Source organism: Crocodylus siamensis, chromosome 10, assembly GCF_052110815.1.
Source record: "Crocodylus siamensis isolate JL-2025a chromosome 10, ASM5211081v1, whole genome shotgun sequence".
Lineage (NCBI taxonomy): Eukaryota > Metazoa > Chordata > Crocodylia > Crocodylidae > Crocodylus > Crocodylus siamensis.
This window is the reverse complement of record NC_143404.1, coordinates 51,349,920-51,377,578: the sequence shown is the minus strand read 5'-3', so window position 1 is coordinate 51,377,578 and position 27,659 is coordinate 51,349,920. Positions and strand designations below refer to the sequence as shown.

The 27,659-nt window shown below is 43.0% G+C and overlaps 1 protein-coding gene across 4 annotated transcripts; it reads right to left on the bottom strand.

Annotated features, from left to right (window-relative positions):
• Nucleotides 1-4,785: 4,785 nt before the first annotated feature.
• On the bottom strand, nt 4,786-27,219 carry IFT52 (intraflagellar transport 52). Of its 4 annotated transcripts, none has more exons than XM_090064358.1 (15): nt 27,105-27,199; nt 26,600-26,719; nt 25,912-26,036; nt 24,707-24,794; nt 24,303-24,432; nt 23,174-23,249; nt 22,854-22,925; nt 21,834-21,960; nt 18,162-18,248; nt 16,832-16,900; nt 15,284-15,438; nt 14,447-14,534; nt 9,484-9,592; nt 8,564-8,709; nt 4,792-6,063 (listed from the first exon to the last, which is right to left on the bottom strand). In XM_090064358.1, exons 2-15 carry the CDS (start codon nt 26,603-26,605, stop codon nt 6,016-6,018), a joined length of 1,326 nt encoding a protein of 441 aa, XP_089920484.1. In that variant the 5' UTR covers nt 26,606-26,719; nt 27,105-27,199; the 3' UTR covers nt 4,792-6,015. The 4 variants fall into 4 exon arrangements, with proteins under 4 accessions (XP_089920482.1, XP_089920484.1, XP_089920485.1 ...); XM_090064359.1 differs by having other exon boundaries at nt 26,600-26,674; nt 27,105-27,194; XM_090064357.1 differs by having other exon boundaries at nt 4,795-6,063; nt 26,600-26,639; nt 27,105-27,219.
• Between the last annotated feature and the right edge of the window lie 440 nt (nt 27,220-27,659).

Sequence of the window (27,659 nt, the reverse complement as noted above, 5' to 3'; positions counted from 1 at the left end):
TGTTGAAAGAAAGGATTTGCACTGATGATGAATGGTTTTGCAGGTATTTAACAGATGAAAAGGTATTTGGATACCAACAAAGATCAGAGCCACACTGTTAATGACTCATGTAATGAGATCACACCTGAAGAATTAACACCTATGGGTGCTTGTACATATGCAACTGGGGTTTAGTTCTCCCTAAATTGAAACTGTTTTTTTTTTTTAAAAAATCCACCATTTCAACTTAGGGAGAACTAAACCCACAATGCATGTACAAGGGTGAAGGGGCCTAATCTTTTCCCCACCTGCCTCCCGCAGCAGGGAACTGGGGCGCAAGCAAGCTGCTGGTGGCTGAGCAGTCCCTAAGCTGTGGGGCATCCCAGACCGTCCCTCCGCAGTGGTACCCCCCAGGTGGTTCTAGGGAGTGGTGCCACCTCCTGAGGGAAGCACCAAGCCCCACGCAACTTGGGGGCTGTAGGACCTAGTGGCAGCTCATGCAGGCAGGCTTGACTTTGGGGGGAGGGGCAGGTGCCACATGAGAGGCACCACTGGCACCCACGCCAGGTGTCACCTGGGGGGGCGGGGGAGCACCACCATGAAGGGAAGCACCAGGGTCCTTTGCAGCTCTGGGAGCACTCAGCCTATTGGCAGCTTGCCCCACCCCCCTGAGCTGCCTGCCTGCTTCAGCTGCACAGAGCCTAGTGCCTCCCTCTGCAGTGGCGGTGCCCCCTAGGACCACCTGGGCCAGGTGCCAGCAGGCAGGTGCAGCCTGGGGGGCACTGCCATCACAGACAGAAGCACCAGGAGAGCTTGTCCCCCCACCCCCCGGGAGAGGCAGATAAGCTACAGCACCTTATGCACCATCCCCACCACCTCAGTTTAGAAACAGCTGGCTTGCCCCTGGGGCTGAGCAGCAAGAGGGAACTCGGGTATGCTGGTGGTGGGAGAAAGCAGTGGGGATGGGGCAGTAGAAGCCCACCAAGCCTGAGCTTCCCCAGACATACTGGCTTCCAGCACATCATTGCACTTTGTTAGGTATCAAACTCAAATACCTTGGCTGGGTTTTACCTTGCTATGTTCCAGTCATTTAAAGTGTAATATGCTGCCGAGCGTGTAAATATCAATGCTATTACGGCGATACAAAAGGCCACTTAAACCCCTTTAAAGGCCAATTTTGTTGCATGGTACAAAGGCCCTATATTTCCAAGTCAGAATGCAAAAAGGAGAGAGTGTTATACCTGTCATTGAGATGGGGAAACTCAGGCACCAAGGGTGCCCCAAAGTTGCCCACAGTCATACAGCTGGGGACAGATTTCAAATCCTACAAGTTCTGGGCCTGGGTTTAATTGATTATAAAAAAAAAAAACGTTCCCACTCAAAAATGTTTACAGACCTGCTGGTTTCACGCAGGACTAATTTGGGGATGATTCTTAAAATAATTTTATTTATGATTTGAAATAAATTCCTACATTAAAGTTTGAGGTGTCTAGCTGTAGGAATGACATTATTTTATATAATGGCCCATTGCAAGCCTTAGGGAAGGAAGTGGCAATACTTAAGATTAACTTCTCCAGTGACCCTCATCTTGAGGCACATCAGCTTCCAAAGAACCTTATTACTGTGCACAAATTTGTTACCCTTTCATCTTAAATTTTTAAGATTACTTACAATACATAAAAAGTCATGACTGAGGATACAGATGGAGAGCCTCTTCCACTAAAGGAGAGAATCCCACACTAATTTGTTTCCTACAGAAATAATGTTGTGTCAAAATGAAGGGGCTTGAGAAAATGGTAGTGACTTGGCAGTGAAGTGGGGATCAGCATTCTATTAATAGATGGCTTTTAAACTCATTCATTCACAAATTGCAAAGTAGCTAGTACATAACCATGGACTCTCTGCATAGATGCGACTTTGAATAGTTTTTCCACCATCATTACATTTCCACTTGTACAACCCCAGCTGTTAGACACTAACAACAATGGGCCTCACCCAGATCCAGCCTTCATATTATGACAACAAATGTACTTGTCCTCTCTCAAATTATGGCTGGGTTGTTCCTAAAGTGACAATCCACTAAAAGGTGGAGGGATCAGACTAACCATTATCAGGTTTGGCTAATGTTAATGGAAAGCTCGTTAAGGTGCTAGGAAAATGAGAGAAAAGAAAATGCTCCTCCTTGGTAGCAGAATGGATTCTGATGGAACAGCCTCCACACAGAGGCAAGAAGGATGGTACTGAAAACAGAATTCCCCTGAAATGCTGTAGGGGGAGAAGACAGGGGATGTGCAGATTATCATGGGGCAAACAAGTAGAGCAGCAAGCTGTGCAGTAAGTAACACACAACAGCAGGATAGCAGATGGGGATGAAAGTAGACAGTAGTTTCAAGCCTGTAATTCCCAAAAGTTAACAACTATGCAGAAGGCCCAACATGCGAAAGGGGTTCAATGACTTCAGTGAAAAATCAAATCTTATCTAAACTACAGCTCTACTCGTGAAAAACAAATGATTTTTGCAGGGGGGGGGCATTACTTGGTGGCAGTATAGGAAATGGGGCTTATAGTGCTGAAGCCAGTCTAAAACTGCAGTCTCCTATTTTTTTAACTACCCTGTTCTACTGTTGTTGAATGTTAACACTACTGTGATTGTGTAAATCCCCATCTTCTCACTAGCTACAGCTCTTACACCTCCATCCATATGCTGCAGGATGTATAATGGTTTCCTCTTGTGTTCAATGGATTCAATGAGAGAGAAAGGATAACTTCAGTATAATCCAGAGCCCTTCCAATGAAAGTAGAGGGCTCCTAGTAAAGGTGCTTCGGTGCTATGGTCTGCCCTTAGCATGCTACTTTCTGCTTTAAGGAAGAAAGTGCAGTATTAGCTCTGTGTTTTAACCCTGAAAATCCTGGGATGCATGACTAAATTGGCCTTTGAAGTGGCTTAATTACCTTTTTTGCACCACTTTAATGGCATCACCATTTACACCTGCAGTGGTTTATGTTGTTTTAATTTCATCATGCTGTACACGTGTGGCAACGTATTTTGCTTAAATGACTTTGTTACATAGCAAAATAAAATGCATCTATTTTAGTTTATGATGCAACAAACTTCAGAGATACATCCGAAGAAGGTGGTAGGGATGGTGCTTGGGGAGGTTGGCCTTGATGGACTTCCAGTGCCCCATGCACGATCCCCACCGCCTTCTCCAACTGCTAGCACACAGCTTCCCTCCTGCCACCTTCTGCCAAGGGCAAGCCAGCTCATTCCTGGGCAGTCCCAGGCAGCAGGAACAACACACAAAACATGGAAAACCAGCCAAGTCAGACCTTCCCTGAGCATTGGATTGGGCTGGGTGCTGCCTGCAAGCTGGGGAAGCACCCACTCACTAGCACCCCACCGGGGCAGCGCCAGGGGGCACCACCACTGCAGAGGGAAGCACTGCCCCCCCCCCCACTCAGGGGCTGTGCAACCTGGCAGCAGCTTGTGTGGGCAGGCTCTGCCAAGGGGAAAGCAGCAAGGGGCCATTTTGTTTTGTTTTTTTGGTGGGGGGGTTGTCCAGCAGAGCCTGCCTGCCTCTTATGGTCAGCAGGTGAGCTGCCAGCAGGCCCTGAGCTGTAGTGGCCCTGGACCTTCCCTCGGTGGAGGCAGCACCTGCCCACTAGCAGCCCGCCTGGGGGATGCTTGCTCAGCCTGCCGTGAGAGATGTGGGCAGGCTCTGGGAGGAAAAAAGAAAAAGATCAGGCCCTTTGCTGCCTTCCCCTCCCCCACAACAGAGCCTGCCTTTGCAAGCTGCCTCCAGGTCACACAGCGCCTGAGCTGCAGGGGAGTGGGGAGCAGTCGTGCCGCCTGGCGGGGGTGCCACCACCACAAAAGGGAAGGACCAGACCCTCCCAGGCTACAGCTCAAGTCTTGCTGGCAGCTTGTACCCCAGCTGTGGGAGAGACAAACAGGTTCCAGGAGGAAAAAAAAAAAAGAATCCAGCCCATCACCACTTTTTTCTGGCAGAGCTTACCTGTGACCCACTGCAGACGGGCGTTCACTGTTCTGTCACAGTGATGGAAGTCCCTAAATTGAAACGGTGGGTTTTTTAATTGGTGGGTTTTGAATTGTTAAAAACCCACAGTTTAGAGAGAACTAAACCACTGTCATATGTACAAGTGGCACTGGTCTACAACTTGCAACCATTTAGACTGAAATGCGCAAAGGCATTTTTGTTCATTCTTACTGTACAAAAGCCATGGTGGATGCAGAGATCCACAACAGAGATAGGGAAGGACAAATCCTAGTTATGGTGCTGGTTACACACTCTGACCCCTCAGCTGCCTTGCTTCTAACACATGTTGTTATAACATCAAGAACATGCAGCAAAACAAGTCTGAAAAGTTTTGCAAAAAAAAAAAAAAAATTACTTAGTCTTTAACTGTAAACACAAAAGGATAGTACAGGCTGCATGGATAAGTAGCAACTAGAGCCTGCACTAACTCACTAGGTGGGATTGATACAGTTTTGGAAACACTAGGTTTATTGTGTAAACATTCACAGGGAACAAACAAGTTGGTGCATTTGAGGGAGGGGCAGACCCAGAATGAGAGGAGTAATTTTAAATAAAAGCCATAGCAGCCAGATGATAACTTTTGGGCAGATCAGCTTTTTCTATTTATGTTTTCACTACTGCCAGTGCAACAGAGTTAGGACATTAGATTGTATGTGTCTTAATACAACTGTAGAACTTTTAGATGGTTTTACTGTTTATAAAAAAAGAAAAAAAAATCTAAGAGCTATACTCCAAATGACATAAGCAAGTACAGATCTTTGGAATCAATGAAGTTGCATACACTTCTTCCCAGCGGTGTGTAACACGCATCTGCATGCCATCAATATGCTAGATGCTTGGGGAAGAAAGAATAGATCCCTTCACCCTAGAAATGCAATGTCACTGCTGTTTTAGCACCCCTGCATTTTAACGTGTTTTGGAGAAAATGAAAGAAAGTTTTTTCAAGAAGATAAGAGGAATGTTTGTTAGAAGCGACTTCAAAGGTAAAAGGATGGCAGAGTTGGACAGAGAGCTGGTGCCAGAGAAGAGGCCACATTTCTTTTCTTTCAAGTCTTCCATAATTACAGCGATGGCTTTCTGCCTCAGATGCGTACAATTCTCAATTATTCTAACAAGTGCAATGTGAAGTTAAAAACATAGCTAAGAAAAACGAATGTCCTTACCCCAACACAAACAGTGGCATAAGTGTGTTGTTCATATTACAAGAATATTTAGTATCTCATTCCTTTTCCACATTCATGCTCTTGGTTTTTTACACACACTAAAATTGTGCATTTCTAATGAACCAGTCAACTTCACTTTCCTTTCATTGCTCATGCACTAGTTCACTGTCACAATGACTAGTTGGTGAATAGCCCAAGGACCAAATAAATCCATAAATAAATACATACCAGGGACCTTTTTTTTTTTTCATTTTTTTTGTTCAAATACTTGAGGCTGCCTCAGGGTGGTAGATTAGCATATTGTATATGAATTGTATGAGTTCTGGTTCCAGGTCTATTTATGGCTACATATGCTGCTCCCCAGCTCAAAAAGTGCAACAGAAGCACAAGCATGTGATCTTTTCTACAATGCAATTAAGAATGCAAGCATTTGTAAACAACATAAAGGTCCTGTATCCAAACAGACCCCAAAAGTAAGTATCAGAGACAGGAAAATAAATACAAGAGGCAGAAATAGGACTTAAAAGAAGATTTTGTTTAACATAAGACTATTTCAATGATTAAAAAATAACAGCTTCAATAAAAAGGAGTAGAAAAAAAGATTAAATAAGGAATGTTTGTTTTCTATAAAAGGTTCTGGAAAGCAAGTGCTATTTATAAGACAATTTTTCATTTAACATTACAAAGTATCATTTTTAGACATTATACATATTTACAGGAGTTCACAACAGATAGAAACAGTAAATTTACAATGGAAACCACAGGTACATATTTTTGCTAAGATCTCCCTCTTTCACTGATGGGAAAAGCCAACTTCAGTAACCACTCTGGAATCCAGCTTCACTTGTGTCAATATCATGTTCCTTAATGAGGAGGAAAACAGTTAAAACAACATTTAATACAAGGTAAGAGTTGGATGCACTAAAGCAGGGGCGTCAAACTCACGCTGTCCCCCAAACCAGATCCAACCACAGGGCTGCTTGCAGGTTGGATTGGGATGCAGGGCCAGCAGTGGCAGTAGGAGTTAACAGAGCTATTACTGGTCCCCACACCACCATCCCAAACATGCATTCCCAGTGAAGCTCCCAACCGTGGATTTGGGCAGCAGGCCCCACCCCCGCTTGTCCTCTGCCACCTCTACCATCCCTGTGGGCCTCAGGTACAGGCTATAAGCCTTACATTTGACACCCCTGCCCTAAAGGTTTATTTTACCTTTACAAACGTAGATTTGGACTACACCTTACTGAAAGAACTGAGAAACTGTCTCAGAAGTGCTGAACTTGATATACACACAATTATCAAAAATGCAGTATTCTCAATTGCTAACAACTCTGGTGTGAAATCTGCATTACCACATTCAGGGTTCATTTGTTACTTGCACATAAAACACAATCAATAACCAGTACTTGGCAGAAACATCCTGTATGATTTGTGTGCTATATCTAGTGGTTTGAGTGCTTAATTCCTTTAAAAACCACTGCAGGTCCACAAACAAGGGGCTTGCATAAAGCCAACCATTGTAGGGGAAATCCTGTCTTCCCAACCTACGCACATTAAAACTATTTCCATGTGTCAAATCAAATAATAATTAGTTTGTGGAACATACAACTGAAAACTACAGATACTAGAAAAACTACACACAATGCAACTCAGCCATGCCATTATTTAGCAGGTGTCTGAAAAAAATTTCTAACGATGGGATGCATGACAAAATATATCACAGTATTAAGGCTGTGCGAAATTTTGCCCAGTGTTTCATTTTGAAGCTGTTTCGATGCGTTTCGAGCTCAAAACAGTGAAATAAAAAAGAAACAAAAGCTTCTGAAACAGCTTTGAAATGAAACAAGGGAACTCAAAACGTTTCAAGTTTCGAAGGCAGGCTTACTGGCTTCAGTGCCGGTCCCAGGCAGCAGCACCCAGCTCCTCTCCTCTGGCAGGCAGATTGGGGGCTCGCCCACACCCCCAGGAGGGCTGCAGGGGCTGTGGCAGAGTCCTCCCAGGGCTGCAGCCCCCAATCTGCCTGCCAGATGACAGCGCCAGAAAGATCAGTGCTGGTGTTGGCCCCAGGCAGCAGCACCTGACTCCTGTCACCCAGCAGGCAGATCAGGTGCACACATACCCAGGAGGACTCCAGCACAGCCCCCACAGTCCTCCCAGGGGTGCCAGACCCCCAATCTACCTGCTGGCTGACAGGAGCGGGGTGCTGCCACCTGAGGCCAGCGCAAATCAGCTCGTGTGGGGGCCTGCCACTCCAATTCCAGAGCAGAGGAGGGTCCCCACTCGAGCTGAGCTACCCCGGGCTCTGCACACTCCTGGAGCCAGCTCTGGTATGGGGCCAGGGCAGATCAGCTGTTGTGGGGACCCTCCCCCATCCCAAGATTGGGATGGCAGGTCCCCACACGTGCTGATCTGCCCTGGCCCTGCTGGCCCAAGGAGGCAGCACCCAGTTCCTGTCAGCCGGCAGGCAGATCAGGGGACAGCTAGCACCCCTGGGAGGGCTGCAGGGGCTGTGCCAGAGTCCTCTTGGGGGTGTGCACCCCCAATCTGCCTGCTGGCTAACAGGAGCCAGGTGCTGCCACCTGGGGCCAACAGCAGCACCAATCTTCCTGGTGCTGGGTGTGGGCTGAGCCCAGCACCTGTCTTCATCTGGCAGGCAGATTGGGGGCCCACACCCCTATGCACTCCGCACCAGACCTGGAAGTGGACTGGAAATACTTCCGGGTCTGCCACCAAGTGTGCAAGGGACTCCCCCATGCTCCCGTGGGATGCTCCATCCGCCCCACCATCTCAGCATTCACGAGCCATGCCTGGGACCTTGAGGTATATAGAAAAAACATATAAAGCTGTGTCTATGGCCAAATTGTCGAATTTCAGAGAGAGATTAATGGGTCTCCTGATTCAATGCAGATTCGGAGACTGAGGCACCAAATCAGGCCAAATTTCCTCTGAAATTAAATCAGCATCCAAAGCTTCGCACAGCCCTAGTACTTAGCCTGTTTTTCAAGCAAACTAATAAGCTAGCTATCTCATTCAGAGCCAGTCTGGGTAGCTTTGCATGGCACTGCATTACAAATGTCTGTAAATGATGATGTACAAAGTAAATAATAGCAAACAGAACAATGCTGGGTTTTGAAACGAGACACTACATGAATAGGAGATGTGTAACAGACTTCTTTGTAGACTACTTGTTATTAGTAGTTAGGATCACATGTGCACGTCTTGCTCACTGCGGGACAAAATCTTCACTATATCACAGTACCTTTTGCCCAAGACAAACATGATCACTTAACAGATGAAAATAAGGACCACAGCTGACACTACACTCTCTATTCATTAGTAGCTTAGTTATTAAAACAAGTGTACCTGATTCAGCTTCTTGAACTCCACCACTTGGAAGAATATATGCTCCAGGATATGTTTTGCTCCTTGCTGCTCCTTTGGGAGCTTGTTTGTTACACCCAAGATGTCACCACACTTTCTGACATAAAACTCTAAGTCATCTTCAGTACCTAATGAAGATCCACAGGAAGAGGCAGATAGGTCACATACACATATGCACCAGTTGACTGAAGTTGCACTGCTCGACAATAGTTGCAATTGAGCATTTCAGGAAATCAACAACTTGAATCAATGCCAGTGAAATGTCTGGATGCAGTTTTACAGCTTGCAACATATGATCCTGCTCCAAGATCCTGTTCTAAGGTGTGCACAAAGGCTTTATAACCACTTCTACTTTAAAATGGGAACAAGATGCAAAATAATTCAGCTACATAGTTGTGCAGAATGATTTATGCATGAAATGTAAAGCGGGAAGCAGATGCAAGATAAGAGGCCTATTAAAATAAAAACTGTCAGTTGAGGTTAACAGCAGGCTCAGATATAGATAATCATGAAAGGTCACTCCTACAGTTTGCTGCTCAACAGTTTTTTAAAGTAAATTCCACCATAAATTAGTAAGGGGAACCAAGGACCCCATGAGTTACCTGGCCCAAACAATCACTCTCTTAGCTGCTGCAGTTTTGAAGGTCATGTGCCTGGATAACAACTGGAAGAGAAAGAAAGAGGGGGTGCCCTGCACTGTTGATGATTAACAGCTTAATAGCACTAGGTCATGCATGTAAGATGAGTGTAATCCATGGACCCCATATGCAAACAGCACTTCTAACCCTTGGTGAAATATTAATGGGTTCCATAGCTCAGTTCCATGTGCTTACTGTATCAAAATAACAGGACTGCTGTACAAATATATACATCAAAAAAGTTAAAAACTTGGCCTGGCTTACACTTGTTTGTAATCTGCGCAAGACGGACTCTCTCAGAGGAAAAAGTTTCATCTAAATCAAACAGGTCCAGACTGGGAGGAGGCAACTCTCTGAAAGCAGGCGGAAAAACCTGAAAGAAAAGATTTAGTGTAGGTTACTGCAAAGGGTTTTTCTTATATGCTACAGGTGACTAGGAAACAGCTTTTAGCTTGGAAAGGTTTTTTGAAAGTCAAGGAGACGTCAAAACGCCACAAGAAACTGAATGCATTTGGAAAATTTCATTTGTATTTCATAAAAATAACTGAGTGTTCTATGGAGGTTTGGTTTCTAAAGCCTATACTTCCCCAAGAAACAACTGGGAGCCAAGGTCTTCTGTGCCAAGCTCGCTCTTCAAAACTGTGCTTGGACACACTGCCTTATTAGCCACTATTCCCCAGTATTGAAGCTGTTGGGGGTGCAGGACGGTGGATCAACTCATCTGGCAGATGCCTGGTGCAACTGGGACAATAAAGGAGACTTGCTCACGATTCCAACCCAAAGCAAGGACCTACTACAGTATGTTGCCAAGCACAATCCATGGTCTTTCAAGGATTAAGAAAAAAAAAATAACACAACAGCATGAAGGGGGTCCCTGACAGAAAAGTTTAAGGACACCCATGTGTGACAGATGACTCCAGCCCGTCAACATACTACTGTCTGCATTCAAAAAAAGAGCAGTCAAAGTGGCAACATGGAATGTGAGAACTCTACATCAAATTGGAAATTGGACGTCAAGCCTGAAACGAAGAGATTAAAGATCAATATTCTAGGTCTGTGAGAAACATGTTGGAAAGAGGCTGGAATTATTGCTTTAAAAGATGCAAAGATCATCCATTCAGAAAGTCAGATGCACGAAAGAGGAGCTGGATTAGTTTTGGATGAAGAAACCTCAAAATGTCTGCATAGTTTTTGGGCAATATCTGATAGTGATGCTCATGAAAATAACAGCTAAACTTTTCAACATACAAGTCTATGCACTGACAGCTGAAAGTGGGGAAGAGGACACTGATGGCTTCTATGAAGATCTTGATAAAGCAAAAAAGCAATACAAACCTCAAAAAGTGGTAATAGTGATGGGAGAGCTAAATGCAGAAGTTGGTTGTGAGCAAGTGGATAATATTGTTGGACCTCATGGACTTGGAGAGAAAAACGAAAGAGGAGAGAGATGGATTGATTGGTGTGTTGCAAACAATAAAGTCATTATGAACACATGGTTTGAACACCACCGGAGAAAATGGTATACATGTAAAGGTCCTAGAGATACCTTAGAAACCAAATTGATTACATCACCATCAACAGAAGATTCAGAAATGTAGTTCAACAACTGAAAAAAACTTACCCAGGGGCTGACTGTGGAACTGATCGTGTACCTGTAGTATGCACCATCAAGCACAGGCAGGGGGAGAAAAAAATTATTTTGGGGGGTAGTGTGTGCATGCATGTGCACCCCCCTACCCTGCAAATAATAGTTGCAATTAAGCATTTCAGGAAATCAACAACTTGAATCAATGCCAGTGAAATGTCCGGATGCAGTTTTACAGCTTGCAACATATGATCCTGCTCCGAGATCCTGTTCTAGGATGTGCACAAAGGCTTTATAACCAGCAAATAAGTCTGTGGGAGAAGGGGCGAGGGGAGGAGGAAGGGCCATGGTGGGGAAGAGGCAGGGGCAGGAGTGAATGGGGCCCCAGCTGGGCCAAGTCGTGGGATAATTGGAGCCCAGGCAGCTCATCCAGGGGCACAGGGAGGCTCCTGCTGCCGTGTACACCCCAGCAGAGGTCTGGGGTGCATATACTCCCCCAATCTGTATGCCAGGCGGAGGCAAGTTGCCACTGCACACTGGGCTCTGTGCCCCACTGCCACTGCCTTGAGAGCCACATGACATCCTGTGCATCCTGCTACCAGGCAGGCAAGGGGGGCCCAGCACAGCCCAGCGGCCGCATGCACATGGCATCATGCGGCTCTAGAGGCAATGGGGCGCTGAGCCCAGCGCACAGCAGCAGCCTGCCTACGCCCCATGCACAGAGCAGGGAGGGACATGCCCTCCAGGCCTCCATCAGGGTACACACAGCAGTAGGAGCCCCCCCACACCACTAACAAGCTGCCTGGGCTCTGATCATCCTACAACCCAGCCCAGCCAGGGCCCTACTCACCCCAGCTCCTGTCCCTGCCCTACTCCCTCCCCTCAATGTGGGGGCCTCAACCTGTCCCCTCCCCATCCCAGCTCCTGTCCCTTCACAGAAGAGACCGATACATGCCTGCCATACTGGGCAGTGATCCACACAACAGGCTGCAATCCTGGCTGAGCGCGTGCCCCTCCCCACTCCTCATGCAGCCACCCAGAGCTCGCAAGTGCCCTTTTCCACTGCCCTGCATTTGGGGCCTAGCCCCATTAGCCCCAGCCTTCTGCTGCCTATGCCATCAGGATAAGGTTGAGGAAACTTAAGAAACCAAAAGCACCAAAAAACTTTATTATTTAATTCTGATGGAAACAGATCTAATTAAAGAAAGGTACGCAGTCAAGAATCATTTTCAAGAACTTGAAGATAAAGGAAATATGTCAAACTGGGAAAGAAGCACTAGTTGAAACAGCCAAGGAGGTTATTCCATCAAAAGTAAGGCAAAAGAAACAAAGGGATGACTGAAGAAATCCTTGAATTTATGAAAGAAAGACAAAAACCTTGGAAGAGTATAAGAAACTGGACAAAAGAATTCAATCAATGGGCAATGAAGAAAAGGAAAAATGGTGTAATGAAAAATGTAGAGAGATAGAAAAACAGAAGGATAAATATGTTACATCAATGTACAGGAATATCAAAGATATCACAGACAAAGGAGGATGTACTGCTAAGGGATGTATAAAAGCCAAGAATGTCATTACGGAATGAGAAGAAGTACTGAAAAAAATGGACAGAGTATATTGAACAGTTATTCCATGACAGTCAAGAACAAAAGCCATCTATTAAGAAGGACATGGACGGTTTGAAAATTCTTCAGTTAGAGGTATGACCCAAATAAAAACTAATAAAGCTACAAGACGAGATGAGATAGAACAAATAAGATGTTTGGAAGAGTCTGGTATAGAAAAGTTAACAACTGTTATCAGCAAGATTTATGAAAGCGGAGAAATACCCAAGGACCTCAGTAAATTGATCTTTATTGCACTCCCCAAAAGACCTAGAGTCACTGAATGTGAACTCCATCGAACCATCAGTTTAATGGGCCATGTGACAAAGATCCTATTAAAAGGTGATGATGTTGACAGCCAGAAATAGAATAAGACCAGAGACTGCAAAAGTTCAATGTGGTTTTATGGAAGGTCAAGGTACAAGAAATGCTATCTTTATAGTACAAATGCTTTCAGACAGGGCAACAGAAATGGGGACCATTTTTGTGTTTTATTGATTATACCAAAGCTTTTGATAGAGTTAAGCATGAGGAGTTAATGAATATGCTGGAAGAACTGGATATTGATGATAAAGTCTTGAGAATTTTAAGAAACCTCTACTGGGACCAAACTGCAGCAGTGAAGATACAAAATGAACTAAGTGATTTCATCCAAATCAAGAGAGGTGTGAGGCAAGACTGTTTCTTCACCTGACTTGGTCAACTTGTATAGTGAGAAAATACCAAGGGACACTGAAAATTTACCAGGGCTGATCGCTGGCAGACAGAATTTGAACAACTTGTATTATGCTGATGACAGTCTTAACAGCTGATTCAGAAGAGAAGCTTCAAGGAATGTTAGATACAGTTGTCAGTGAAAGTGAGAAGAAGGGTTTAAGTATCAACTGTAGAAAAACAAAATGTATGGTAATTACAAAGAAGAAAATCATTTCTGTATGCAACATTAAAGTGAAAAAGGAACAGATAAAAGGCAGGTCAATAAATGTAACTACTTGAGAAGCTAGATAACATCAAGATGGTATAATATGAAATAAAAATGTAGAATAGGGATGGCAAAAGACACACTTCTGAAAATGAAAAAGATATTGACAAATAATAAAATGCCTATGGGGATGAAGTTAAGAGTTTTGGATTGCTTGTTATACCAGTCCTCGTGTATGCATCAGAACAGTGGACAATATCGCCAAGTACGGAAAAAAAAATTGAAGCAAGTGAGATGTGATTCTCAAGTCACATTTCAAATGAAGATATTTTGTTAAGAGCAGACAAGAGGAGGAAGCTGCTGACTAACATCAGAAAGAGACAGTTGGAGTTTCTTGGACAAGTTATAAGGAAAGAGGAAACTGAAAGTCTGGTCGTAAATGGAAAGATCGAAGGAAGCAGAGATCATGGAAGAGGGAGGTTGATGTATGTCAAGTGTATGTAAATGGATGAATGCATCGACACTGGAAATTTTGTACGGGTCAAAGAGAAAAGAAGAGACGTTCTTCCTTTGGTCCGACACTACTAAGAGAAAAACGGATAGAGTAAAAAGGACAATTCTTGCTGCTTCATTTTATAATTCCCCGCTGGGCTGTGGGAGCACTGAGGGTAGGATGGAAGCCTTACTGACTTCTTAAAACCTAAAATCTATTTCTAGGGAAATAGATAAGATACTAAGCATTATGAAATAACATGTTTCATTCTTCACACTGAGAAAGCTGGTCACAGGACTACACAGGAAGCAAGGAGATGTAAGAAAATTCTAGATGTATGGATTATTCAAAGCACAATATCAAGTAATGAGTTCTGCTGGCAGCTTTTTGTTTAATCCCTGTATGCACCTTGGAAGTGGTTCTCAAATCACAAGACTAGACTAAAGGCTAGTTCACAAGCCCAAAGAGAGGTCTACTTCTTAAAATGTAGGCTCTGGGGTGTACCAAGGTTCTCAAGAGCTTAATGCTCTAGTTTCTTTAAAGTAAGGAGCTATGGAGATGATCAAGTTAAGCCACAAGCAGGAGGATAATCTTGGGTGTCAGTCGCATGTAAGATTACTCACAGCTGGCTGAAGCGCAGGTAGCGGAGTCTCAAACTGAGGCTGAATGAGCTGAAGAGGTTCATGCTTTACATTTAGCTGTTCATAAGATCTACAACACAGAAAAAGATAAAGTCTCAAAGTAGGAAAAGAGAAATAGAATGAATGCTTAGCACCTGCCTATGTTACCTGCAACCTGGGAACTTGAAATTTGTGCAGAATGCCAAGCTAAACACCCTGTTTGTGCAAAGAAATGTCACAGGATCCATAATGACTACACATAACTTTAATCTCTATGACAACTATAAAGCTTCTAGAAAACAGGCAAGCATTCAATAAGGCAGTGATTCTCAACTACAGTGCCACAGTACCCTGGGGTCCCTTAAGATCCTCAAGGATGCCATGCAATGTTAGCACTGTTAGGTGTACAAATGTGATTCACAAGATAAACCCAGAGATTTCAAACAGGAATTCATTGTTAAAAACATTCTGACCTGTTGTTATATTTCTGAGTTCTCTGAAAGAGAAGAATTTCTCTAAAACTTTTCTGTAGTAAAAAATGCATGAAAACTAAGAGCTGGCATTTTCTTGGGGGCACCTGAAGCCTACTAAAGGGTGGCTTGTGTCTGGAAATGTTGAGAATCACTGCAATAAGACAAAATCAGGCTGTCATATTTTTTGACCCGTGGTATGTTTACACCCAAGTGTCCTACGGTAAGAGTTCAGTATATTCATCTGCAAAACACACTACAGTAATATTTTACTATATTAAGGAAATGAACACATTTTCCTTATTAAACAAAGACTTAAACATACCCCAAAAAGAAAACCAAAAAAACCCCACAATTCATGGCTACTGACTTGATCACTTTAGGAAGGGAAGTTGTATCCAGCTGATAAATAGACATATCAAAGAGCGTAGTGAAGTCTCGGGGATTCTCTTCTCCCTCTTGCAGACATACCCGCAGTCGCTCAGACAGTGTGGCTGTATCCGGAAGCATTGTATAGTCTGAAATCTGAACACCATAACATTGTTAGAAGTGAAGGGATTTTCATGTAGCTGAAGTTTTCTTTTCCTCATTCTTTCTTGATGCGATTTAAGTGAAGAAACAAAAAATTAGCTTTAGCACATTTCCTCATGTGTTATTCATCATGCTACAGACCCTGGATTTGGTTTTAGGAGTGTTATGAAGTACTTGTTTTATGTAAAAACCGTTTGATTTCTGTAAAAAGAAAGGGGGCAAAAATAAATACATTAAAGCAAAGTTGTTGTAATGATCAGCATCAGCAAATACTTTACAGCTAAATTTATATATTTCAGTTTTGCAGTAATAGCTGTCCTGCGCCCTTGCTATTCCAAATAGCCTTACTTCTTTATGCAAAGACAGATGTGTAAGCTCGTCACACTAAACCTGCTCCCACTGCTGCAAGGATGATGTATTTGAATTTCCATCAGGCTCTCGCTTGAAAAGACAGAGTGAAGGCAGCTCACTCCTTATTCTGAATGAACAAAGACCACAGTTCCACCCTCCTGTATTTCAAGAACAAACAGATGCTTCACATATACCAGTATCACTGCTGTTCAAAGGTTTGCAAGCTTGTTAAATGAAGGTTTCAAGAATAAATTGCATGTGCTGTTTACACAACACTTCTCTCTTCCCTTCTGCATGCAGGGTATTTTTAAATAAAGATAGAAGAAACATTTGTATACATCTTTTTTTTTTGTTTAAGAAATATTCCACAAACCTGTTAATTGGCTAATCTCTGCTTAGCTACAGACATGTGCTATTTGTTCCAGGCTTACTCCTGAAGTAAAGGGTACAGCAAAAGAGCAGTTAAGGCACCCTGCTATAGACAAGAGTTCAAGTCCTACTCCAGCCTTGCACCAAAAGCTACCCCCAGCTGACCAAATTGTAACTGGGATCATCATGGTTATATGGACTGGGAAAAATCAAAAGGTGATTGGATGAGATGCTAGTCACATTACTCCTTTGTATGCCACTGCTGGCACAAACTAGCATACCTTAACCAAGTTATCCCTCTGGATTGATGGGCTCACAAAGATCTTCAACACTTTAGAAGCTAAGTCTAAGCTCAGATGCCCAAGTTTCACATTGGAGCAGTCCAATTTTCAAAAATATTTAAACTAAACTAATATATCCGGCATGAGGCAAATTGAAAACATGCACCTCCATGGTTGAAGTTTTATACTAAATCACAGTCCAAATAATAATGAATCCTAATCTATTAAATTTTTATGCCACACATACCCCCTCCCCCAACAATCTTGAAAACCAAGGTAAGTAATAACATTGATATAGTCTTTAGTTATGGTGTACCAGGCAGATCCTTCAGTTAAACTAACCCTGCTGGATTAAAAGATAATTTACTAAACCACATCTCTCTTACCTCTGGGTCCTCTGCATCGATCTGGTTTAAATGGAGGTCTGATGTTGTAAGCCACTGGAAAAGTACATCCTGAGGAAACAGAGAGCAGGGTTTCTGGAGTATCTGAATAATTTACTATAATGTTAAACAATTACATTCCTTACCAAATCTGACTGATGAAACATACTAGAAGAGACGGAGTAAATATGAAAGAACTCTAACATAACAGTGAATTATCTCAGAACAAAATAGGTAATAGGAACACAGATCACGTTTACTTATAGAAACATATCAAGGCTTGCATACTGCATACTGCAGATATACAAAATTTGCAGTATTCTACAGATATCGTGCAAGGCATGAGAACAAAGACAATTTAATTCACCTGAAAAATGAAAATTTCCAGAAATCCATAAATGCTTTTAAAGATGGTTCTGATAACTGGCAAACGATTTTTGACTTGTACTTTTATAAAGAATTCTTGCATAGTATATACTATAAGCTACAGTACTGGAAAAGGACCCTGAGGAAAAGCTACTGATGTAAGCGACTGCAAGTCCAGGAACTACATACAAAGTTGCACTTATTTAGGAAAGGCTGATTTGCAATTACATCCTCAACAAGTTTGAACAGCGATGCAAACAGTTTTCAAATGGTCTAGAACTTCATCAGCCAGTCAGAATTATTCCTTTAACTATAAGCATGTTCAAAAAGACAGGAAGGCACAAATAGCCCTATATCAAAACACATACAGATGAAAGAACATCTGAACTACCCTTTACTTTATACATCAGGTAAAATGATATGTCCACTACTTAAAACATGGGAATGGTAGTAAGAAGACCAAGTATTCAAATATCCTTTTTCACATGAACACAGACATGTCATTCAACTTCTGTGAACCCCAACTCACTTAAATCAACACCCCCCTTTTTACAGATGAAGATATACATGTACTTTTGTAAAAACATTTTACAATTCTTAAGTGAAAGCAGCTATAAAGTGGAAAGCATTACTGATCATGATGCCACATTTTAACTGTAAGTAGTTTCTAGCTAAGTAATTACCCTAAAAATACTGCATATTAAAAAAAAAAAAAAAGAGGAAAAAATTCAGAGGGCAAAGGTTACTAAAGTTTTCCAGAGTTCTGCCAGACAAAGAATACATTTTTGAGGCACCTAACTTGCTATTTTTACCTGTAGAAATTTCTATCATATATGCATCTCCATCTCTTAATTATTTTATAGCAGTGCTAGTATTCAGTCTCTGGAAACAAACTGCAACTCTTGACTGTTCTTGTTAATGCTATAAAATACCTGTAAGTCATTAAAGTATATTTTTAAACATTTACCATGATCTTGCTGTTCTCTTCTTTATCCAAATACTGATCACTGAACATGTGCCAAGATCCCAAAACTGCCAGTTTTCCACCTCGGTTCTGTTAACAAAATTAATACATCAAAAAAATTTTCCAGAACAATTTCTTGAGGGAATTGTTACTCTAGTCTAAATTATTCAGATATTTAATTAAAGGAAAATCTAAGGAAGACATACTCTTACATGTGCAGCATTAATATAAAATAAATATATTCCTTTAACTAATTTATTCTTTCTAATTAAAAGTAGTACTCATCTTCAGTAATAAAAACTAAAGACTTGGCAGACCACCCACAAATCAGAGCAACAGATAAGACTGCATCAACTAGAAGTGAACTGTATGCATCTCATTGCAATTTTGGCCCCTTTCTTAGGGAGGGAGGGAGAGAGAGAGATGACATTGTCTTCAATATGGTAAGAAAGACTCTTAAGTGATTCTAAAGTAAAAGAACTAATTTCTTTAAGCTCTTTCTTAAGCATTTCACAGTCTGAACCTGTGAGTGATGCAGCATCATTTTTATAGCCCCAAGCTAGTTAACGAAAGTAATTTTTGCTTTTCATAAAAAGAGTTTCAAAAGATACAACCAAACCTATTTAACTAGCTGAATTTAAAATGTCAGATGAAGAAATAACTACATTATTCCCTACAAAAAGATTCCCCACCTCTCTCCCCCACAGACACACATGAGAAATAGCATTATTTGCTGGCACCAAATCTTAAATTCACAGGAAATGATACAAGCATACAACTGTGGTTGCAAAGATCTTAGAGGGGTTTCAGATAGGGTTCCAGCATTCTTAGACTGAATAATGAATAAGCATAATGGTCTAATTTAGAGGTGCACCGATACATTGGTCCATATCATATCGGCACCAATAAAAGGAAAATTGAGATTATCGACAATCAGCTTTTTTTGGCTGAGGTGGCTAATGTCTCCAATAAATGCCACGTGCACACATGCAGCTGCAGCATGCATACAGCCAGCCTGGCAGCTTGGACAGCAGCATCCAGCTGGTAAGTCTGTTGGGGAACATGGGTGTGGGGGGCAGATTGAGGCCCCCTCAGTGAGGGAGGGTATGAGGCTGGGGCAGGTGCTTCACAGCTAGGGCAGTGTGCAGGACTGACCTGCAGGCAGGTCGTCCAAAGGGGGAGGCAGCTCCTACCGCTCGGTACACCCCCAGGGAACCATGTGGGGCATGTGCCCTCGCTGAATCTGTGCACAGGGTGAGGTCAGACTGCCACTGCTGGCTGAGGCCAGGCTCAGGGTGGGCAGTGGCAGTGCTGGGAGTGGGGGCTACAGACAGGTTGTGGGGAGGTTGTAGCCACCCCAAAAATTTGCTGTATCCCTCCCTTCCCAGCACTGCTGCCGGCCTCAAGTGCAGACTGGCTCAATCCTCCCCACCCCCCACACCTCGGTCAGGAAGAGACTGGCACTAACCCCGGCCCCAGCCTGCAGAGGCAGCCTGCTCTTGCCCACACACAAAGCCAGGGGACACGCACTGCCCACAGCTCCCCCAGAAGTGTGCCAAGCAGTAGGAACTGCCCCTGCACATTCCCCAGACGAGCTGCTCACGGCTGTGTCCCAGCCCCACCTCAGCTGTGCAGAACTTGCCCATGCCTCAGCCCTACTCCCTCCCCCTCACCACGGGGGCCTTAATCTGCCCCCTCCCACACCTTCCCCCAATGGACTTACCAGCCAGATGCTGCTCTGCAAGCTGCCAGGCTGCATATCAACAATCGATCGGTATCAGCTGATATGGCTCATTAATAATTAGACATCCGTATCAGCCCAAAAAACCCTTTATTAGTGCACCCCTAGTCTACTTCTCATACAAATGGAAAAGTTCTACTTCCTATTTACAGCTACAGCTTAGTATGAGACCCCAGTAAGCTAAAAACAAAAAAAGTAGCTTTTTACTGCACAGCACTGCAGCAGGATAGCATCCTCTTCCTCTACTGTTTCTTTCCCAGCTAAGTTTACCTACTGCCATTCTTTATCCTATCTCATTTCTCTCAAACATATTATGTATTTTCTTTCTAATCCTTTTCTCTGCCCTAACAGAAATTCTACCATTATCTTCACCTTCTAGCATTTTACCTATAATTTCCTCCAGCTACATGAAAGCAAGAGAGGCCCAATTAAAGGTTGATTCTCCACATCAGGTATTCATGGTATTTTATTGTAGCAAGAACAGAATGACTTGAACTCTCTCTGATGCAAAGAAGTTTCCCCATTTTAGGAAAAGCAGACAATGTTTATAAAGCTTGGGCAGTTTGTGCCTTTCCTGTCTCACTCATGCACTGAAATCAGATCACATACACAAATAACGAATTACATGCATCTGCATACAATTTTGGTCTACACATGTAACTAAAAAAACCTAAATCAGTTTAAGAGAGCATCAGATTAGCAACTTTTCATATAAAAACTAAGTTTTCACTAAATCAAGTACTAAGGCACTTACATATTCAGGGATAATTAGAGATTATTTTCATTTTTTTTTAAATATAAAGCCTTTAAAATACAAAGTTAATGGGACATAAGTGATGAGTGTAACAGGAACAGGCTAGCAACCACTGTATTTAAATTCATTCTTTCAGTTTGGTTTCTCTGGCCACTACAATCTGAGATTTTCTTCCATGTTGCAATTCTGTTAGATTTCAATTATTAAAACATATGACAAACAGGACAGATGTAAAGATAAATTCTTTAAGTTTTAATCTATAGCACAGCTTGATTATTTTACTTATCAGGTTGGAAACTTCTCCCCAAACTGGTATAGGAAAACAGATCAGAGCACAGCTAACCAATAGCAGTGTTGAAACAACGCTGTACCCAGCGAAGTTCAGATACCTTTATGTGAGTTGATTAACATATTGCACGTGTGTATGTCTGTTACCTGTGAAGATTATCACAAGTGCATTCTTTTGCTCCATGCATGCATGTCAGGAGATAATAGGTAAGAAAATTATTATGATTTTGCTTGCTGTGACAGCTGTGGACTGTCATTTGGAAAATGCTGTCTCAGTTTCACTCAACCTTAGATGGGTAGCAACTCTGTAATCATATAATCTTTATATACTTATATTGCCTAAGTGATGGGGCCTGTTCTATACAACATGTGCATAATTTTGGATATGAACATGCTACACATTTACTATAGAGTAAACTTGACTTTACTCTGTAGTGAAAATGAAGCAGACATATAATGCACAGCCTTAGTACAAGATACTCCAATCCTGGGCAAGTTATGTCTCAAAGTGAGAATTACTATACACCATTGTACTATTATGTCTGGTTATCAAATCAATTTTAAAAGGAATGCACTTTGCTCAGTGCAAACTAGCACACTTCCTACAGTGCCAGATGACTCATAAAGCAGCACTGTAACACCATAGCACTGTCTACTGCAGGCACCCAACTTAGGAGATCTAGTGGGGTGTCCACGCCCAATTGCTAAGTAAATCACTACAGAATACTATCCAAGGTAAATTACTTCATACTTCACACTGTGTCTGCATTCTTTGTGAACATTTGGGGAGGAGTCTCTAGGTAAATAAGATGTCGAATAAAAATTAGATTGTTAAGAAGTATCAGAATTACTTTACTGAAGAATGACTCATTTATTTCATCCAACACTGTACCTTATGCTGGTAAAAAGCCAGAATGGGTCTATTTAGTGGAAAGCATACAGACCCCGTGGACAGAACAGCCACTGCCGGTTTCATCACATTCAGAGTGGCACCAAATGGATACACAAAAGTGAGAGCTCTGCAAAAAAAATTAAGAATTTTACTGCAGTAAAATCTCTGCTATTCAGCATTTAACTAACCAGAAATTCTATTAACTGGAATTTCCGGCTGGCCAGATGCAGAGCAGGGGCAGGGAAAAGGTTGCGGGCGGCAGTAGCCACTGCCACCCGCCACACTGTGCTGGCGCCTCCACATGCAGCCACTGCCTCCCTCCCCTCCCACCACCCCCACATGCAGCTGCCGCTGCCACCCACCACCCTGCACTGCCACTGCTCCATGGGAGGCCACCATCGCACACCCCTCCCTATGCAGCTGCCACCCCCTTTCCCCTCCGCTCTGTGTTTTGGAATTTTTACATAACCAGCAATCCGCTTAGTCCAGAGACACCAGATAACAGAGATTTTACTGTAATGTCTTCAGTATTAAACAGGCTGAGGCTAAGATTTTGAATGCATGCTTTGGAAACATGTACAAAGCCAGATCAGTCTATACAAACTCTAACTTGCAGTTGTGTTTCAGGTATGCTGTATGTTCACAAAAGCACATTATTTAAAATCTTGGTGATCATGACAAGATGTTGGCCTCCAATTTTTTCAGGCTGAAATTCTTAGTAAGTAGCTGTGTACGATTTTGGTTATCTTTTATGTCCTATGCCCAATACAGCACTGGATAGGAGGAACAGTTAGGTCTCCCTTCAGAATACATCCCTGTTTCTTCTTGATGAGCTGGCACATACCGATGAAGAAATCCTTCCTTTTAGTCACGAAGCTTGAGGAACAAGAAGCCGACACTCAAACATGAATCTTGTATCTCACAAACCACTGCCACTTTGCTTACTGTGCCAGTAATATAACACTTCAGGCTCACACTCAATCTTTCCTCTGAAGAGGCTGATGTGGGAAAGATACTTACTGAGAGTCATTTCCACTGCTATCTTCATCTATTATCCCAGGTACTGCTTTCCCTGCAGCTCTGCTGATTTCCCTGAGATGGCAACCAACGAAAGACCAATGAAAATGCCACAGATTTACAGCAGCACTATTTACAAGTTTACATCCTGTAAGAACAGTGAAGCAATGGAACAAATTGCCCAAGAGAGCCATGGCATCTCAAGCATTGATTCATCACAGGTGATTTAGAAATAGTTTTCCTGTATTCAGGCAGGGGGTTAAACCAAATGTACCTCAAGATCCCATCCAACCCTATTATTGTGTGATCCTCAGAACAATTACCTATTCAAAACTCCATTAGAAACCAGGGCTTCTTTAGGGTGGAAGTACTTGTAATATACATTTCTCACTACAGCATCTGGAAGAAAGGAAAAAGCATTACATCTTTTTTTTTTTTTTTAATCTTTAAAATGTAATCTCCTCCTTTCCATGGAGGAAACACATTTAGTGCTTAGAACATGAGGCAGACTGAGACACAAGTTCACGTGTTGATACTTATAGTATTTATTTTTAATGCCATTTTAATCCTGGGGCTGGTTTGGTTCCAAGCATAAATTAAAACAGCCTTAACCTGGTGCTTCTTTTTGGGCCTGAAGATTTGGACCTTCAAATAATTTTGGAAACACTCATCTACAGGCTCAAATGAAAATCTGTAGATATCTACAATCATATGTGTACATGCCTTCTCTGAACCTGCAATTTCCTGCAAGTGCAAACAGGATCACCAGTTTAAAATCATAACCTAGTCTTACAGGTTCAAGCTCTCTTTACATGCCTTAGAAGTTACCTAATGTATGTTGAACTTATCACCACTCTGATGTAAGAATGTGAACTAGAACACCCAACATTGACCCGTCATTAAAAAAAATGAAAAATGCCTTATTTGGTGAGAATACACTGTTTCTGATATCTCAAGAACCATCAGATAAAATTTTACTCATTAGCTCAAAAAGAGAAAAAAAAAAAATCACCATTGGATTGAAAATAAGTATTAATTCAGCTCTCAAAGAATCTTTTTTTCCCCAACAAGATATAAATACTTATAACAACATGTCCCATCATCTACCATGAATTACAAGTGAAATTCTAATAATACACTAAGTAGCTTGCGACTGTGAAAATCCATTTATGCTGGCATTAACATTTGTCAATAATTACTTTTCAACTACCTGATGTGCTAAATAGACGGAATTGTGTTGGGGATTATAAAATTATTCCATATACAAAAAGTCTTTGTCCAGGCTGCAGTTTCATTCTGCATTACAATAAAAATATGGATTTCAAAACCTAAAACATGTTCAAATATTACACTTAACTATTTCTTTTTATAGGAAACTATCTACGGATAGTAGAAATATTCCAAAGGTTTTGCCAACAAGGGGTAAAAAAAGACTGGAATAAACTCAGTTACCATTATTGACCATGATCCCATACTCTTCTAGCAAGAAGTTAATATTGGTGTCATATCGGGATTCACCACCTTCTCCCAGCATCACCAGGATATCCCCACCCTCTTCCAGGAATTTCTTCAGAACCCCAAACTAAACAATAGATGGGAACACAGGAATACAATCAGACAGCTAAAAACAGTACTCAAAAAGACTATAAAGAAATGAGCAAGGTTTTAATTATCTGAAATCAGCTTGATCCTGCAAAAGGGCATTCAAATCTAAACGCATGTAAAACAAGCTTTCCAAACTACAGTGCTATCATATAATGTTGTATATCATCTTCTCAAGTTTCTTTCTAGGCAAAAAATAACTAGAAAAATAACTAGTATGCAAATCACTTTTGTCCTTTCTACATGTTTCTCACCTCAGCTGCAGTGAATTTCTCTCTGGGCCCTGCTGTAATCCACAATTTTACCCCCATCAGCTTCTCAGAAGTGATCTCATCTTTTAAACTATAAATAGATTAATTAAAACATGTTACATAGTAATATTATACATAGTTCATGAACGAGTCATTAACTGCAGTTTATTTTAAAAGCCTAGCAAAGAAGCACTTCAGTTGATTTATGCTTTTTTACTCTTATTTTAAAAAGACGTGCCAGATCACCAGATCAGTCCAATATAAGGAAAACTGACAGTATTGAAAATAGTCTTTGCCTGATATGACCGATAATTTGGCCAATAAATGCCCTGTGCATGCGCGCAGCTGCAGCGCAGCATGTAGGCGGCGAGGAGCTGCAGCCCCCCTGTAACTCCCTCCCACCGCTGCCAGTCCCAGCCCAGTCCCCTGCCAGGAAGAGCCCAGCACAGCCCCACCCCAGCGGTAGCCCACCTGGCCCCACATGCAGATCTGGGGGCACAAACCAGCCATGCCCTCCCAGGATGCATGCAGCAACAGGAGCCAGCCCCTCTCCCCACACCTCTCAGACAAGCTGCAGCTCCATCCCATGCCCCACCCCAGCTGTGCAGTACCTGCCCCAGCCCAACTCCTTCCCTCACTGCAGGGGCCTCGATCTGCCCCCTACTCCCTCCCCCCTTCCACCACAACAGACTTACTAGCTGGACACTGCTCTTCAAGCTTCCAGGCTGCTTACCAGAAATCAGATCGGTAATGGCCAATATGCTTCCTTAAAAGTCGGCTATCAGTATCAGCCCCCCAAAAAAATCCAATGCACCCCTAATTTTAAGCTTAATATTTTTTTACTGAAGAATAGTAACAGCAAATCTTAATTCAATATGAAGGCAAATAAGCATTCTAAAAAAACAAAACAAAACAAAACACCAACAGCGGGGTAGCCCCAGAGATTGCGTAAACTTACAAAGCCCAGTATCTGAAAGTCCAATTAAAGACCTTCAAAGCCACCCCATAGCAGAGCTATAGGTTAATACTCTTCTGATTTGCTATGAATATCCACAAACATCAATATATTATGAAGTACCTCAAATGTCATCATAAAAATGGTCTCAACTGCACTGATCTTACTTCACAAGTAACTTACTACATATATCAGTTTCACCTTTATGCATCCTAGAAGCTACAAGGAGTGAAAAACAAAGCCAATTCCTCACCTCTGTATCTTCCAATTACTGCGAAGCCTTTTCTGTAAAGACTTAAAACCACTGTTGACAGTAAAAATCTCTTTTTTGGATGCATTGAACACAATGATGTTCCGAGGATCTCTCTCCATAGTAACCTTGAAAATGAATGCAAAAAACAGAGCAAAAGCAAAAATATACTATTTCATACTGGCAAACTTTGTGTAAAGAACAAGCAGATTCTTCATGATAGTGAATGAGGAACACATGCAGGCACATGCAGGTTGGTGTGCAATGTGTCAGTTCAGGAATGGCATACCTGTACTAAAAGAATTAGGCTAGGATTTTCTGTTGTTGTTAAAAGTTTACTATAACATTCTGTAGACAAACCCATAAAATCATCACACAACAGCCAGCCAGGCAAACACCCCAGGAAGTATACAAATATACAAGACTTCCCATTTTATTTCTTCAACAGCCGTAATTAAAAATGTAATTAGATTCACCAGTATTCTGTATTAAAAAAAAAAAAAAAATCACAAAAGATCATAGGCTTTCAGTCTAATGCTATTCCTTTGTATTTTTCCATGACTGAAATCTAATGAATGATTGAGACAGTGCTGCTCTAAATTAGGCTGTAGAGTGTCAATGGGCCGAACTAGAGGGATCCTCTCAGCCATGCTCGTAAACTACATGTGCAAACTTATTGTTATTCACATACCCCCATTCAATGGCATCTCAGGGCAGGAGGCAAAGAGCACCTAGAAAGGATGAAGGTGGCTTGTCAGCAGGTGCCCTAGACAATGAGGAGAGGTTTGTGCAGAGGCCGTTTCTAGAGACCCTGCAATGTCAGAGAAGTGCCAGGCTACAGCGCAGGTTTCTCAAAGCGCGGCAGACCAGCATCCCCGAGGGCCCGCACAGCGGCGCCGGTGCGAGTCGCCCCTACTGCTCCCACCACGACCCGCGCGGGCGTCCAGGGGTCACGGGGCCGCCTAGAATCTGCCCTAGGCCCGGCACGGCCTGGGCAGCACGTCGGGAGCCGGGGGGTGCGGGGCAGCCCGGAGGCCCCCGAGCAGTCCCGGCCTGGGCCCCGCACACCAGGCCCTGCTGTCACCACTACAGCGCCGGGCACGCCGGAGAGAGCCCGCTTCCGTGCACCCGAGGCGGGGACCCGCTGAGCCCACGCAAGGGGGCGACCCCAACCCGGCGCCGCAGACAGACGGTACCTGCGGAGTCAGCACCATACTCCGGCCCCGCCAGGTTCGGTAACTAAGGGCCGCCCTCAGCCTAGCAACCCACCGTCCCACTCAGTGCGCGTGCGCATGCGCACGGGCGAAGCGCTCCGTGAAGTACGGGCGGCAGTAAGAGTCAAACAAGCTCCTGCCTCTAGAGTGCCCGAGAGCCCGCTTCGAACGATGACGTCAGATGGTCCGCCTCTACGTTCCCCAATCTTGCCGCGCTGCCCGGGCTCCTTCCACTCTCTAGAGCAGTGGTCCGCACGCACTCCAGGGGTGCGCCAGACGATCCATTGGGGTGCGGGAAGAAGATATTAGAACTTCTGTTTATATTAATATACATATATTGTGGGTGCGTGCTCAAAAATTTTTTAATGATAGGGGTGCGTGAACAAAACAGTTCAGAGACCACTGCTCTAGAGGGTTGGGGCCTCCTTGGCCTGTACCAAGGCAGAGATGGGTGGGGAACGCACAGGTGTTCCTGCTTGGAACGGGCAGGAGGGTTGGGGGGAGCAGCTGGGCCCACTTAGACCAAGAGGGGTCAGA